The sequence below is a fragment of the Bombus pyrosoma genome, linkage group LG1 (genome assembly GCF_014825855.1).
Source record: "Bombus pyrosoma isolate SC7728 linkage group LG1, ASM1482585v1, whole genome shotgun sequence".
In the NCBI taxonomy this organism is placed as follows: domain Eukaryota; kingdom Metazoa; phylum Arthropoda; class Insecta; order Hymenoptera; family Apidae; genus Bombus; species Bombus pyrosoma.
Genome location: NC_057770.1, coordinates 1,004,155 through 1,020,352, shown reverse-complemented (window position 1 = coordinate 1,020,352; position 16,198 = coordinate 1,004,155). Strand labels below are relative to the sequence as shown.

The window sequence follows — 16,198 nt, the reverse complement described above, 5'->3', positions numbered from 1 at the left end:
ATCCTAAAAGCGTTTTTGTAATATGTCGAAAATAAGATACAAATTTTATTAAAGTATATATGTATATTAGAAATATAACTTTTTTAATGACCATGTATAATAGAAAAGTACAATATCTTTATTATTACCCTTTAAGTGACCTTTAAAAGCATACATATTGTAGTCTTATCATTAGTTGAAAAATAATTTCTATTAAATTCTGATTTAAAGCATCTAATAATAATCTAATAATTTTTATCTAACGTTCTCATATATATATATATGTATATATTATGATATTTTTTAGTTTTCAAATTAAAGTATAAATATATGATAAATCATACAAAGATTTTAACATGTAAAAAAATTTAGCCGATATAGGATAGAACATACAACTATAATTTGAATGAGAAATAAAATAACTATATTACTCTTACGATGATGTACCTTTATTTATTTATGGAAGATACATAAAATGTTTTCTTTCTACATAGTTTTAATTATTTAGATGTCGCTGTGATTGTTAAAATGGCGACTAATGGTTCAATACGATAGTATGATATAAATGAAATGATAGAATGTGATGGATGCTAATATCTTAAATCAATACAGATTTAAATATTTGTGTTCTTTGTAATTTATTACAATGAATTAATATCAGCAATGGGAGATCTGTTTGATATTGCAAATTTAATTACAACTGTCGGTGTTGATAGAATAAAAATTAAGCCGGAACCCGGACTGCCAGAAAAATCTTCAAATGAAATTTTAACGGAGTTGTTTAGCACATTTGATGCTGAAGAAGAAATAGTATCATCAGAAAATACTGATCAACAAGTTCCAAATGCAAGTGTTAAAATTGAGAAACCTATTAAATCTCAGGTTAAGAAAAAAAAAACTAAGAAGAAACATAAGCACAAAGACAAAAAACATAAAAAAAAGTCAAAGCGAAATTCTTCTGAGAGTAACAGTGATCTTGAAAGTAATATCAAAATATTATTAATAACTAGAGAAATAGGTAAGTGTATATATTATTTTGATTAAACATTATTTGTTTTTATAACAAATAGATATTAAAAAGAAAAGAAAGCATAAAAAGAAAACAAAACGGAGACATGAAGATGATTCAAGTAAGTCGTCAGATTCAGATGAACCCAAAAGTAAAATATCAAAACTTGATACATGCAACAATATGAAAAAGAAAGGTTATAATAAAGATAATGGACTAGGAAAAGAAGATGTAGATGGATCAGAAAATTTTGAGAAATTAATAATAAAAAAAAATCCAAGATTAGAAAATGTCTTTACAAAGGAGCCCGATAGTCCTCAATTGCCACCTATTTCAAAAAAAGTTGAAGATGATCCTGAAGAACAATTAATATCTAAAGTTCTTGGTTTGTATCATTTATGTTAAAAATGATTTTGATATATATTTTTGATTGATATACATTTTTTTTCATTAAGTCTTAGTTTAAATAAGAAATCATTATACATATTGATATATATTGCTACTATAATATCTTTTTCTATACACAGAAAAACCAAAGCAAGGACATCAAGGGAAAATATTGATAAAAGATCTTAAAAATAGTATAGTTTACAATGATACAGTTAGAGAAATAGAAAATAAAGAGAAGGAAAAGGCAGCTCGAATGGAAGATGGTGAATTATCTGATAGTAGTACAGATAATAGAACTCCAACATTAAGTCCTAGTCCAATTCATTGTACTTCATTTAGATCATCAACTTTGAGTCCAACTTTAGAAAAGGTAGAAAACAGAGCCCCATTGAGTCCTGTAAAAGGAGAAGTAACAGCAAGAAATGATTTAAGATTAATTTTGAGGGAGAAAGAAAAGAAAAGATTAGGAGATGTGGATAAAAGATCAGAAGGAATAGAAAAATCAAAATTGTATATGGATAATGAATACAAAGAAAAAGCGTATAATTATAACAGCAAAATTACAATAAACAAAGATAGCAAGCACACCCATAATTGCGATTCTCAAGAGAGAAGAAGATCTGAATCTCGTACACGTGTGAATTTACATAGAAGTAAAAGCAGAGAAAGGGATAAACGAAGAGATAAAAGTAGAGATAGATATAACAAAAGTCGAAGTAGTGATCAACGAGAATCTTTGAAATGTAGAGAGCGACGAAGACATAGAAGCCGCAGTGATGATAGAAGCAGAGATAAATATGTACGAGGACGAAGTAGAAGTAGAGAACGAAAGTTAGTATTATTTTTTATAACTATATGTATATGTCAATATATACAGATTTACAGTTACATTTATAATTCATTAATTTCCATATCTTGTAAGGGAACGGATAGAAATTGATAAAAAGAAATTGTTAGAAATAGCAAGAAGAAATGCAATAAACATGATTAAACAAGGTACATTACCATTGGTACAACAAGATAAAGCTATTGCTGCAATACAAGCTGGAGGGAAAACAGTGGATGAACTCACAGGTATATACTTTAACAAAAATAATTATTTTTTTAATAATCTTTAGTAATTTTATTTTCTAATAATTTTCTTTTATAATGAGGATAGGTGGTCGTGTGGTAGTTGAATGACGAGATTACTCGATGTTGAAACCGTCAAATATATTTTAAAATAATTAATACAGAGTCAACCGTAGATTGTTCGATACGGGTGGTTAAGAGAACGTACGCTAAGACGCTCGGTACTAATTGATTCGGTAAAGACTGTATGTTGATCGCTAATAAAATCGCTCGAGACTGAAACTGAAAAACTGGTCACCTTACGATCGTGTTCATTTATTTATACTGGTCGAGGGGGTACCGGTAAATTTCTATTCGCTTTTGTTAGACGGTTACACGTAGCGGCGACATTGTTTTGCCCGGAGTTGGTTTATTATTACATTATGTATACCTTAACGATATTGGTACTCAGAGGCAAAACAACAGCGTGGCTCGAATTGTCCCCTAGTTGATGTCCCGCTACAATAATAATTATTTTTTTATTTCAGACTTCTGCAAGTCATTATCAAAATCTGAGGCATTAGGAGAGCTTTCAAGTATCTCTTCAGAAGAAGATGGAAGTGAATCTGAAAAAGGTTTTCATCATCCTTTTTTACTAAAGGGTCGACCTAGTTCTATTATCATGAATATTAAGGTAAGTTTAATATATATATATTTTTAAATACATATTGCGTCTGTATATATATGTATTATGTTAATAAATTATTTATAATTATTACGTTTTAGGATGCAAAGCAATTACCAACCAAAACATTCCAAGAAAAAACAATAGAATCATCAAATCAATTACGTTTACAATTTCCTGTATCAAGTGGACAACATCATAGAAAAAGCGGTAATGTTCTTGTTATCATAATTAAAATGATATTATCATTCAAAACTTCTTGTTTATTGCAGAAAATGAATGGATACCAGTTGCCCCAAAGAAGTCAGAAACAAAAAAACAATTTATATCAGCTACTGTCCCAACTGAATCTTTTCCTATAACACCTTCAACTACATCTATATATCCAGTGCAATCGGCAGTTTTTTCTCACTCGATAGCAACAGAGGTATAGGAAATAGATAATTATTATTTAATTGTTTTACACATATACTTGCTTTTATATGTACATTATATTTTCAGCCAATAGATATTGGTTCGATAGTATCTCAAAGATTAGCAGCAATGAGAAAATTAAGAGAAAATCCAAATGATATATGTGCTCAAAATGAAATGTATAGAGCACAAAATGAGGTATTGTTGTATGTAATTACTTAACAAATGTTTTAATATTTTCATATATTTGTTATTTGTGTATTACATAGATGAAAACATGGGCTGAGAGTAAACAAATGCCAGGTCAATTTACTGGGAGTACAGGAGCCAAAGTGCTTTCACCTGCAGAGCTTACTTCAGGTTATCAAGCCTGGGCTCGTAAGGTAACACTATTACTAGATAATTTATCTTGTTATTTGTTGTTCTATATATATATATATATCCATAGTGTATATATATATATATACTATGGAAAACTATTTTAAACAATTCCGGTAGGAATAACCTAATTAAATACATATTTGTAACCTAATTTATAATTCATAGTACTAATAAGATGATAAATATGAACATTAAGACATATATTGACACTGTTGTGTTATATATATGTACATATAATACAATTTCATTTTTCTTCTTTCCATATCTCTTCTTTTCTTTCTTTCTTTTTTTTTTAACAATGCATTACCTGATACTGATATTGCCTGTAACAAGTTTTCAGGTACAGTCTCTATCAAGATCAATGCTATATTCTGATATATAGCAGATCTGATAAGAACTGTAATGTAGGCACAGACTATTTCTTACATAGAAGTAGATTCTGTGCCTGCATGGACACAGGAGCGCCATTATTTTATAGATTTTTCTGTTGTGTGATTAGACTATATAATTAATGCAATTATACTTTACATTTAGTATTTAAGAAAATAAGTTGTAGGTGTACTTAAAACAAAGATAAGTGTATAGAAATATTGATTACATGAAATTCATTTATATAATGGGCTCTTGTTAGATTATTGCTAATTATCATCAGCTTCCTATCACAGGATTTCATCTGGAGTTACTGTATCTTTTGTTTATAAAGCTGGGATATTTAGCATTAGTCTGCATCCACCTGAGGGTTTGTTACAGGCACATAGCTACGTCAGAGAAGAAACAACTTCAGCGGCGTGATGTCAAATTTTGATTTTTTTGGTAAGTATTTTCATCCCAAAAGTATTAGAATAATGTTAAAAAAAAATATTAATTGCATATAGAATAAGTAAATTATTTTATTAATTTTGATTATATGTTCCTCTTATTTTTAACTTTTAATTTCATTAACATTGTGAAATTCATTATATCTTAATTTAAAAAACCATTTAGGACCAATTAGTATCAGCACAGCCTGTTTCGGGTGGGATGGGTATGGCTTTACTACAGAAGATGGGTTGGCGACCAGGGGAGGGTTTGGGAAAAAATAAAGAAGGTACTCTTGAGCCCTTGCAGCTTGAAGTAAAATTGGATAAACGAGGACTTGTTTCCGAGCAAGACATCGGTCAAAAAATAGGGAGAGCAACCAAACCACTAGTACCAGCAATCAAAACTTTAGAAGGTATATTATAGTGAAAATTTACATATTGTAGCAATTTGGTACAACAAATAATTTTAAATTTATATATTGTAGGTAAACATCCAGTATCATTATTAGGCGAATATTGTTCAAAACGTAAACTTGGTGCACCAGTTTATGAATTATGTTTTGAATGTGGACCAGATCATAGAAAAAATTTCCTGTTTAAAGTATGTGTAATTTTGTGGTAATTATACTTATGTGCCTTTTTTGTTTCTAAATTATGTATATGTATTTAATACTATATCCTAGGTAAAAGTAAATGGAATTGAATACAAACCAAGTGTTGCGAGTCCAAACAAGAAACAAGCTAAGGCAGAAGCAGCACAGATTTGTTTACAAACATTAGGATTGTTACCTGAGCCTAATTCTATGTCTATTACAAAATCTTGAAAGTAAATCAATAATTTTATTAAAGTACAAGTAACAATGTATAAAAATTGTAAATTTAAAAGTATAAGTTACTTCATTCTTTTTACTGTATATAATCCAACATTTCAACACATTTCATTTTTACTATTGAATATTTAAATATTTGGTACTAATTATTATTTTAAACATAATCATTAATGAATATGATGTAAATGAAGCAAATAAAATATGTATATCATACTATAAGGATTTTTTTTATTTACATATTTGTTAATAAATGAAATGAAGACATAAGGATACTCATTGTCATATTATAAATTTATGTACCTAAATATTTCGTATCTTACCTTTTTGATACTGAATATTCAATTATCTTTATATTTAATAAATTGCTTTTTATCATATAAATGAATTATGAGTTATTATATAACAATTCGTCTAATAATTATTAAATAAAAAGAAAACTATATCAGAGTGTAGAAGTGATACTGAATAGGTTATTGTTGACATCAGGTATAAATTTTAAAGTTCTTAATAATGTTTAACTTAATATTTTATTTTTTTATTTTTATAGATATTACAATTGTCTCCAAAAAGATTATAATTATCATTTAATTGGAATAAATGAAATGGCATCACGATTGACATTAAAATTGCTATAATAGTGAAACACCGGCAATTTCATTTCTCTTGTAATGGACGATGTAGAGGTTCCAATTTTTTACGACGATGAAGTTGATTTCGTGGAGCACGAATATTTACAAGATGTGGAATATGAATACGAATATGAAAATGTGGAAAGAGAAACGTTATTTGAATTATATCAATATTGTCTTCGACCTACTATCTATGATACAGTATCATACATATTGCCACTATTTATTTCTACTATAATATTTAGATTATGTGCATATTCTCGTAAGACATATTTTTATAAATGTACCTACGTATATGATAAAAAAATATAAAATTGGACAATTGATGTTTAATCTAATGTTGCAGGACATGTATCACATAGAACTTTTCATATATTATCAATGTTGATTGGTATATGTAACATTTATCGTTATGTAGCAGAATGTTTGTATACATTACTAATACTTTGCACAATTTCATATATTACTTTACATATACCCAAAAAATATTGTAAATACATGGGCATATTTTTACCATCACTTTTTATTATAACATATTGGTAAGGTTTAGGCAGTAACTACTTTAAATGTCAAAAATATATATGTATATGTAATCAATTTTCATCTATAATTTTTAACGTTTTTCAGTGAATTTACTATGTCATCTATAGTATGGCACAAAATACGGAGTGTAGTAATGACTATGGCAATGAAAACGATTAGTATAGCAATAGACCGATCTGATACAAATGATTTACCTAATATCTTTGCCTATATGGGATATATGTTTTGTAGTGTCACTTGCCTCTTTGGCCCATGGATATCATTTAAAGATTATATATCAATACGTTATACAACTCATCAAGTATGTACAATTGTTATTATTGTGCATGTCATATATTTACCATAAATAAAATAAAAAATTTGATATTTCGTAATTTCAGGATAAATGGTGGGTATTATATACTATTCAATGTGTATTTTTATCCTTCCTTTTTTTGTCTGTTTCAAATTGTTGGGCACAATGGGTGATTGCAGAAACTTCTTGGAAGTTAGTAAATATTATTACATATATTATGTGTTATAATATGATAAGTTTTAATATACTTTCATATTTTTAGATGGTTATTAGCTTATAGAGATGCATTATCTTTCAGAATGTCTCATTACTTTATTTCATACCTAGCATCCAGTTTATTATTACTAGGAGGATTTCCATCTACATTAAGTACTGTAGTGAAACCATTAAAAATAGAATTACCACATTCACTTGTGCATGTTGTTATTTGTTGGAATATACCAATGCATTTTTGGCTAAAAACATGTATGTATGAACATCCAAACTATTCATGTAATTCATACATATTTAAGATTCTATCATTAATAATTTTGAAAGTATTATATGTCTTTATATAAATTTTCAGATATATTTCGTCCCAGCATTAAATATTTGGGAAAGTTTGGAGCTGTAACAATGACCTATTTAACGAGTGCCCTTTTACATGGGTTAAATTTTCAGTTAGCAGCAGTTTTGCTTAGTCTTGGATTTTATACCTATGTAGAATTTCAATTTAGATATATGCTTGCTAATATTTTTGATGCATGTGTTGCATCAAAGCAGTGCACCAAAACTAAATGTACACATGCATATAACATTCACAATTCATGGTGGGTGCTTTTAATAAACATGATGTTTTCTGGGCTATCAATTTTTCATCTAGCTTATTTAGGTCTTATGTTTGATACATCTGAGTTACAAGAAACGGGATATAGTTACATTCATACTATTGAAAAATGGTCTCAACTTGGATTTGCTAGCCATTGGGTAGTATTTGCTACATACTGCATATATTTTTTGATCAGATAGTACTAATTGTAAGCATATAAATATTTATTTTTTTTAACACATTTCTAATAATGAACACTTAACATTGCTTTTTGTATCAATAATTCATATACATCACATATATAACTTATTATTTAACTAAATTTGAATATAAATGTTATCCTTTTTTTAATAATTGTAATATTCAATATAAACCGAAAAGTATCTAATAGATTTTTGTAGGAATTATCAAAATTAATGAGACAAGCACATGAATTCTAAAAGTTGTAAAATAGGTAAAATACATGGTTTTTTAGTCGTATTAACCATATAACAGCTATAAAGTATATTTGAATGTAAATGTACATAAAGCATAATATCAAATAATTAGTAATAAATCAATATAGCTAATAATATAATTAATATCAAATAACGCTAAAAATTTTATGTATTGTTAAATAAGACATCAGTGACATATATTATGCTATCAAGCTGATGAATATTATTAAAATTCAACATAATCATAATAGCGAATAAAAGTATTTTTTCAATCAAAATACAATAATGTCGTATTTTAATTTTTATTGCTCACAATGTATCATACAATAAAGAATATTATGTTTGTAATATTATGACATAATGTGCTGTATATTGCATTTAAATTAGAAACACTAAAGGAAAAATGTTTTAGAATTAGTTGTATCCTAGTTTTTAATAAAATATATAAAAAATTTTGTATGCAATATCGAATTACGTATTTAAGGCAAAAGTTGAAATTATATGTTCATACATACCTATTTCCCCTTTTCTTCATTTCTCTTTCTCACATAACACACTACATACTAACAGAACATTATTTCTAAACCAAATGATAATCAACTAAAATAAAATACTAACTCTTGTACACATAAAATTTCTCTAATATACTGCCGTGAGAGCATATTCTGTTTTTAATATTAGCTGATCATGATATATACATAATTCTATATTTAACTATATAATTTACAGCTACAAAATTATACACGAAAATTTTGTACATGAGAGATATTCATAATTTTTAATAATCAATCAATTTCTTTTTTCTAAATAATGATGTTTATAATCTATTCAATAACTTTTTAATTAACAAAAATGTACTTTCTTTTTAGCCTTAAATATTAATAACATACAATATGTTATTTTATATTAATAAAATATCTTTCCATTATATGTATATCAATAATATTTTTTCAAGAAGTGCGTCAATTTATTAAAATATTCATCAAATTTGTTTGTATATACACATTATATGTATATATACATATTATAAATTATGTATACAATTATATTTTTCTAAAAGATATCTATAATTAAATCCTTCATATTTTCGACGTATTACATATTAGCACTGACATATTTACTAACTTGTATACATATTCTATTAATAAAAGGAATAAAACAATAATTCTATATAAATCGTACTATGTATCGTGCATAATAATACACGAACACATTCCCTCATACGATTATATTTTAAATATACGAGTATATTTTAGTTATTGTTCTATTATCGACGCAATGATAAAGTTCACGCAATTCTTTTTACATATTTAAAAACTTAGGGATACAATAATATTTTTGTAGTATTATTAAGCATATTTTTAAAAATATACTCTTATCAAATTGAGATTTTCAAATGTAGAGTAATATTATGTAGCAAAGTATACAGATAGCATTTAGTAAAGCAGTTTAAATAAAAATAGTAGACTATGAAGAAGTATAAAAGTTACGAAAAAATATTGATCAAGCTAGATGTTTTGTTTTGTAAATACTGTTATAATTAAGAACATCCAAAAGCAGTGATTTTTATCTAGAAAAAACAAAGCGTGAAAATATATAAACACTTATAACAGCAACAATTTATCACCTTATTTTTATATTTAACAGCATTTCGAATATTAAGCTTACATCCTCTATTTACACTCTATATAAGGCTACAAAATGAAAGTTAATACATATAACTGTATCCTCAGATTATTTGAAGAAATATGAAAGTTTAGAATTATTTTTAATTGGGTTTATATTAAACAAATGTAATAAAATTGTTAATAAACCAAATCGTTTTCTCAATATATTTTATTTCATTTGTTTAAACTATCTGTTTTTTTTCATGATAAGATATGATGACAAGAAGTTTGTATTGCAAAATAACTTTAACGATATTTTTAAAATCGGGTAGAAATAAATGATGTGATGCTGTGCAACTCAACAACTTTGTTTCATATAACGGAGTCACATACTCATGTGCACCGGGGCTTAATCACATTTTCTATACGTTTTGTGTTAAAGACAATATAAAAAAGTAAAGATATAAAATAAGATAACCTGAAGACCCAGTTAAAATTGTTACATATTGTTAGTATAATTATACTGATCATATAACCTCATGTCGTGTAGCACTTATATAAGTACTATACATAAATTGATCCTCTTACATTAGAATTGCAATTTCTTATTAAAGAATACTATATAGAATAGTAATATGATTAGCACAATAACAAGTTTCTACAATCTATCTAGTTACAAAATTTATAATCATCACAAAATGTTGTTTTAATTTAAAGTTTAAAAATCTATTTAGTATACATAATATTCTTCTATAATTCAAGAATTATGTATGGGTGACTTTATCTTTTACATTAAGATAAATAAATTATGTTCATTGCATAGTTATAAGTAAGAATGCACATATTGGGATTTTAAGTTTCTATTCATTTCATTATTTTTCTTATTGAACGTAATAAAACTTATAGTTTGTAAGAATAATTGCCACGTAAATAAACATTAAAATCAAATTTAATAATTAATAATAATTCAAAATATCAAAAAAAAAAAGGAAATGATGATAAATGTTAGTCGTTTTATACAAATTTCTGTAAACAAGTTCTTGAACACATTGAAAAATGCTGATAACATGATTTAAAATAAATAAAAAAATTCTACATAAGAGAGAAATTACCATTTTGACAATAGTTACTATTCTTTTAATAAAATCGAAGTTCAAATAAAATCAAGTAATACATAAATTTATATTAAAATAGTAATAAGTAGACAAAGTGGAAATTTTCGAATTTAATTATTTGAAGATATTTATCCATAATATTATTTTTTCTGACCAGCAGAAAGATAATATAGTAAATCAAATTTGATAAAATATTATATTTTTATTTTATTTATCGTTCAATGTGTCGCGAAATAAGGAAGAATCTTTAAAAGCGACAAAGAGAAAAAATTGTATAATTATGAGAAACTTATAACCCAACATTTCAAATATAAACATAAAATATAACTACGAGAAACCATACCTAAACAACCTACCAGTGAACCATAGGAAGAACTATGATAACAGCTGTAGATCTACTTGATCTTCGTTGATCGCGACAAAAACAACAATTGTTTGAATTGAAGATTGATGATTAGTATGATGTTTTTACTGAATGATTGAATTTAAACGATGAGATCTTCTGCGATGTCGAGATGCTTGAGCTACCGGATTGTCTTCTCCGATGCCATTGAGAATATCGGTTAGTCATCTGATAAATGCAGTTTTATAACTTTTGGTCGTACGCGCACTGCAAGTCATAGAAAGAATAGAAGCAATTCGTTAGCCATTTTAGCGTTGCTTGTTATTTAAGCTTTAATTATACATTATTTAATTTCACAGAATAAATGGTAATTGCATTTAACAAAAAGCTACTTAAATTCGTATTCTTGTAGTATTTAAACATGTTCTGTATCAGTTCAACAAAAAGTTCTTATGTATAAAAGTTAATAAATATATCATTTCATTCTTAAAGTCTGATAGTCTCTTAACCTTTATACTGTGATTTGACTATGGTTGAAGATAATAACACAATAAATACAAAAAAGTTAAAAATTAAATTTTTTTTCAGATTGAAACATTTCCAAGAGAGTTGAAAATATTAATTATGCAATGCAAATGTTAAAAATTACTCTGTATGTTTTAAATAAATTAAATAAATTTCTTGTCAATACATGCATATTTTAAATTAATAAAAAATTCAAGCTGCATGCAAGTTGATGTTAATGACAAACGTAAGGTTTATATATATAGTTTTACATCTTTCTAGATACAAATATATACAATAAATTATGATTCCCAGATAAAGTAGACAATATATACAGCTAGTTATATGAAGTCTTGTTACAGTAGTGTCTCATACAGTATTGTTCATTTTTAAATATAGCATAATATGGAAAAAAACTCATTTAAAAAGTGCAATTGAGAATAGTTTATGAAAAGAACTATATAACTGTTACTTAATTTGTTCAACCTTTTGAGAGTAACAGTTACAAAGACTTACTGTCTTAGAGAATGATAGCGATTTACTCGATCTGCAGACCTGAGGATCATATTCATGCCTCGCTGCGGTTGTGTTATCAAATTGTTTGCGGACGAATTTGTCGATTGTGTTTCTGTGATACAAGAAGTTTTGATACTGGCCCTTGTCACTGGTTTTGATACAGGCATCGTAGTAACACGAGTAGTGGAAGATGTGTTGTTGCTGATATTGTGGAGCCGTGTTGTTGGTTTAGTAGACTTAACACGAGGCGGAGATGGTTCACATGTACTGTTAACTAGCCAACTGTTTCTATAATTTTTAGTATAGTCTTTAAATAAATTATATGTTTATATACTTTTAAATAAGTTCGTATTTACTTTTATGACATTTATCAGTTAAAATGCAAAGTAATCTAACCAAAAGTGGAATGGGCAAAAAGGTTAGTGTAAATAACTTGTGAATTTCTTTTTTTTTTAAATATATTGAATACATTTTAACTAACCTTTTAGCAATAGTTGTCGTAGTAGATCTAGGGAGAAGTCTTTTTGTAGAATCCTTTTCTTTACTTCCAGTTAATGTATTAATTGTATTTTTCTGAGTTCTTGTTTGTAATAATGACCTTAAGTAAGGACTGAAAGGATAATATTCATGTATTAACTACAACATTCTGTATTTCCACAATAAGTTAAATTGTATTATTATGATTTTTACTTTACTACTGTTGATGGTCTAGTAGCTGTGTTAAGAGAAGTATGATTTGTTGGTAATCGTTTTCTTTTAGCTTTAATTTGATTTAATTTATCACCCTGAGTTAAGGTTGTATATTTAGTTGTGCTAGTGCTTGCATGATCATCTAATGTAATTCCATCCACACAATGCATTATTCCCGAAACATTATCTTGCACCACATGAGCACTTTTTAAATTGGATAAGAATGATGTTTTCGGTCTACCATTTATAGAATATATACCGTATTCATGAACTGGATTTCCATTCTGAGGTTGTAGTGGCTCTTTTAATAAAGAATGAAGATATGCTTCTTTTCTAAAATATAAAATTATTAATCTTTCGGTGTCAAAAGATGATACTATTTTTAAAACACAAGCTGTAAATATTGATATTTTAATAACGATGCACACTTCTCCAACCATTCCTGTTGATGTCCAATTACAGAACCTGGTCTACATATTCGTATCCATGCAATTGTTTCATGAGCTGTTAAGTGATAATGTTTCATAATGTAACAACCAATCAAAGAACCTGTTCTACCAAGTCCTGCTCTACAGTGTACAGCAACAGCACCACTTGCATTCTCTGCTATTTTAAGAAATTGCCGCATGATTGAATCTGTTGGAGTTGAACCATCAATAAAAAACAAATCTTTATGATCAAATCCTGCATCTGTGAAGATTGAAGCATCATAAATTTTTTTATTAAGACGTATAATTGTAGTTACATTATTGTAATGGAAATAGGTAAAATATGATTCTGGTGCATGAAGTGGATATCCTGTAAAAAAGAAAAAAATAAAGGTAATAAATTATAGAAATGTAGAAAAGAATCATAGGTAGAATAGTTAAACTTATTTAAAATTTAACTTACCATTTTCTATTTTAAATTTAGCATAAGGACCACAAAATGCTATAAATTTACCAGGAACAATCCAATTTAAATCTCCATTTTCAACTCTTTCAAAATATTCATATTCCTTAACACAAAAATCTTGAAAATTAAAAAATCCAAGTTTGTGGCACTTATATATGGCACTAAGACATTCAATCAGAGATATTTCAAACCAAGGTGTACCAACAGAAGCATCCCGAAACATTATAAATGATGGACTGTCAGGACTACTATTTAAGCAATTATATGCTTCTTCTGCGGTACGTTTACAATATAATATCTAAAAAATATATACTAATGAATCTTATTTTTCTGAGTATATGTAATAGGTATATGTATTTAACAATGTGAATGAAATTAATATAATAACATCTTACTGCATAACTTCCTATAAGAAAAGCAGCATTGACTCTTTTTGGTGGATCCATTGTTGTATAATGTACGATCTTTTTTCTTCTAAGAGTTACTGCTTTAAGTTTTTTATTAACCTTTTGACAATAATGATATAACATAGCAAGATTCAGTGGACCAAAATCATCATAGAAATTTTCATAGATTAACTCATCATCGATACTGAAATAATGGATGTTTGGAGTACTCTTTGGCTTTGTCCTCAATGTTATAAAATATAATCGATCTGCAACATAAGCAAAAAAATATAAGTGATACTTCAAAAACATTTAAATAATATATTATTTGTCATAAATTAAGTACTATAATAGCATATTATCATATATTTTTTTTAATTTCTTACCTTTTATGAACTCAGATGCACATACTAGTAAGTCATTTGTATCCTCCATCATTGGTTCTTATTTATTATCTGATATTGTGAATACCAACTGAGTAAGCCTGTCATCAGCGTAACCGATATAAGAAAGGATACAATTTAATTAACACAATCAGAGATCATAAATATAAACACACAGAAGGTTAGAATAGGTGTAGTAAAGGTAAACTGGATCCATCTAAGTACCTACACACGGTTACATTTGCATGGTATGTGTAATACAAACGAATTTATAATTATTATGTCGTACGCGAAAATACGATATGTACTATATTAAAAAAATGTTTACTTACCTATGCGACCGTTACAAGATTCAAACTTGGACAATGAAGAAATAATGATGGCTGATCAGTTACGTTGTTGAGTCCTTCCGGTTATATTGTATATTCAAATATACGATATTTCATAAGTATCATGCAACTTCTTTTTACTATTCAAATATAACCATTTTATAAAATATCAGCAAGATGTTTATTTTGTATATATATTAACATCATTACCCCCTATAAAAACGAAAAGTACTTTTCAAATACACTGCCATTTTCGTTGCCTTGTAATATCAAACTTTGATGACGACGTACGAATTCAATGTCTAGAACAAGAAACATTGTAGACGTTCACTAGTACTACAAATGCCTCATATAATATTTGAAAACTTTGAAGTTAATATACAGTTAATGTTACATGTTTATAGCACAATTACGTCGTGATGATTTTCAGTTTTTATTTGGTGAGGACTAAATGATTATTTCATTAATTACAAAACAGTGCACTCTATTAAATAAAAATTCCCTACATTTTCCATAGTCACGCTATTACTTGAAATGAAGTTGACTTTATGCTTATCGATATATACATAAGGTGCACGAAATTTTAAATCGTCTATACATATACGAAACATATATCTTCAATATTCTTCATTCGGTAAAAATGATATGACAAGAAGAAAATTGATGTTCAAAAGTCAGGAAATGAACTGTTCAGAAAATTTTAAGTTTAAATCTTAACTATAAGTCTAAAAACTTAATTGCTTAAAATGCAATAATATTATAAAGTATTTCATATTTTTAAGTTAAATCATTATTGGGTAGTTTTAAAAATTTTCATAATGTCTCACTTAAAATAAATGAAAGAAATAATTAATCTAACTCGCATGGATGAAACTATTAAGGGGCTACTTCCGCGTTGGTAGAAAAAATGTTTAGAAACATCAAATTCCAGATACTACTTTATTAATTCATATTTATTTTATTATTAGAAGTAAAATAAAATATATTTTATTACTAAATAAATTTTTATTATATACGAAGGTTGATACTATACACATGAATTATTAAATAATTCAACCTCAGTATTAATTGGGATTTTTTATACAAAAGTAGTGGTCGACCGAAAGAAATATGCAAATTATTTAATTCAAAGTATTTAAAGGAAATAGGTACGTGGTTTTCGAACACTGAAAAGTGGCATA

At 26.9% G+C, this 16,198-nt stretch overlaps 3 protein-coding genes across 8 annotated transcripts; 2 read left to right on the top strand and 1 right to left on the bottom strand.

Moving 5' to 3' along the window:
* Positions 1–460: 460 nt before the first annotated feature.
* Positions 461–5,754, top strand: LOC122570164 (protein Son). Of its 3 annotated transcripts, XM_043732141.1 has the most exons (12): positions 473–961; positions 1,050–1,373; positions 1,516–2,209; positions 2,301–2,452; positions 2,977–3,122; positions 3,215–3,323; positions 3,386–3,540; positions 3,615–3,725; positions 3,797–3,910; positions 4,893–5,121; positions 5,194–5,309; positions 5,392–5,754. In XM_043732141.1, exons 1-12 carry the CDS (start codon positions 643–645, stop codon positions 5,530–5,532), a joined length of 2,610 nt encoding a protein of 869 aa, XP_043588076.1. In that variant the 5' UTR covers positions 473–642; the 3' UTR covers positions 5,533–5,754. The 3 variants fall into 3 exon arrangements, with proteins under 3 accessions (XP_043588086.1, XP_043588096.1, XP_043588076.1); XM_043732151.1 differs by lacking the exons at positions 5,194–5,309; positions 5,392–5,754 and adding an exon at positions 4,612–4,721 and having other exon boundaries at positions 461–961; positions 4,893–5,027; XM_043732161.1 differs by lacking the exons at positions 5,194–5,309; positions 5,392–5,754 and adding an exon at positions 4,659–4,721 and having other exon boundaries at positions 462–961; positions 4,893–5,027.
* A 124-nt stretch (positions 5,755–5,878) lies between these two features.
* On the top strand, positions 5,879–9,039 carry LOC122570759 (protein-serine O-palmitoleoyltransferase porcupine). 2 transcript variants are annotated; one of them, XM_043733579.1, is made up of 7 exons: positions 5,879–6,024; positions 6,086–6,429; positions 6,514–6,706; positions 6,795–7,011; positions 7,091–7,197; positions 7,304–7,470; positions 7,571–9,039. In XM_043733579.1, the coding sequence occupies exons 2-7, from the start codon at positions 6,207–6,209 to the stop codon at positions 8,011–8,013; spliced, it is 1,350 nt and encodes a 449-aa protein (XP_043589514.1). In that variant the 5' UTR covers positions 5,879–6,024; positions 6,086–6,206; the 3' UTR covers positions 8,014–9,039. The 2 variants fall into 2 exon arrangements, with proteins under 2 accessions (XP_043589514.1, XP_043589505.1); XM_043733570.1 differs by having other exon boundaries at positions 5,880–6,024; positions 7,268–7,470.
* A 1,029-nt stretch (positions 9,040–10,068) lies between these two features.
* Positions 10,069–15,491, bottom strand: LOC122578033 (dual specificity protein phosphatase CDC14C-like). 3 transcript variants are annotated; one of them, XM_043721614.1, is made up of 9 exons: positions 15,021–15,491; positions 14,692–14,913; positions 14,315–14,574; positions 13,917–14,217; positions 13,454–13,823; positions 13,026–13,358; positions 12,817–12,945; positions 12,336–12,617; positions 10,069–11,582 (listed from the first exon to the last, which is right to left on the bottom strand). In XM_043721614.1, exons 2-9 carry the CDS (start codon positions 14,741–14,743, stop codon positions 11,540–11,542), a joined length of 1,770 nt encoding a protein of 589 aa, XP_043577549.1. In that variant the 5' UTR covers positions 14,744–14,913; positions 15,021–15,491; the 3' UTR covers positions 10,069–11,539. The 3 variants fall into 3 exon arrangements, with proteins under 3 accessions (XP_043577549.1, XP_043577560.1, XP_043605834.1); XM_043721625.1 differs by having other exon boundaries at positions 12,375–12,623; positions 15,021–15,490; XM_043749899.1 differs by having other exon boundaries at positions 12,336–12,623; positions 15,021–15,489.
* Between the last annotated feature and the right edge of the window lie 707 nt (positions 15,492–16,198).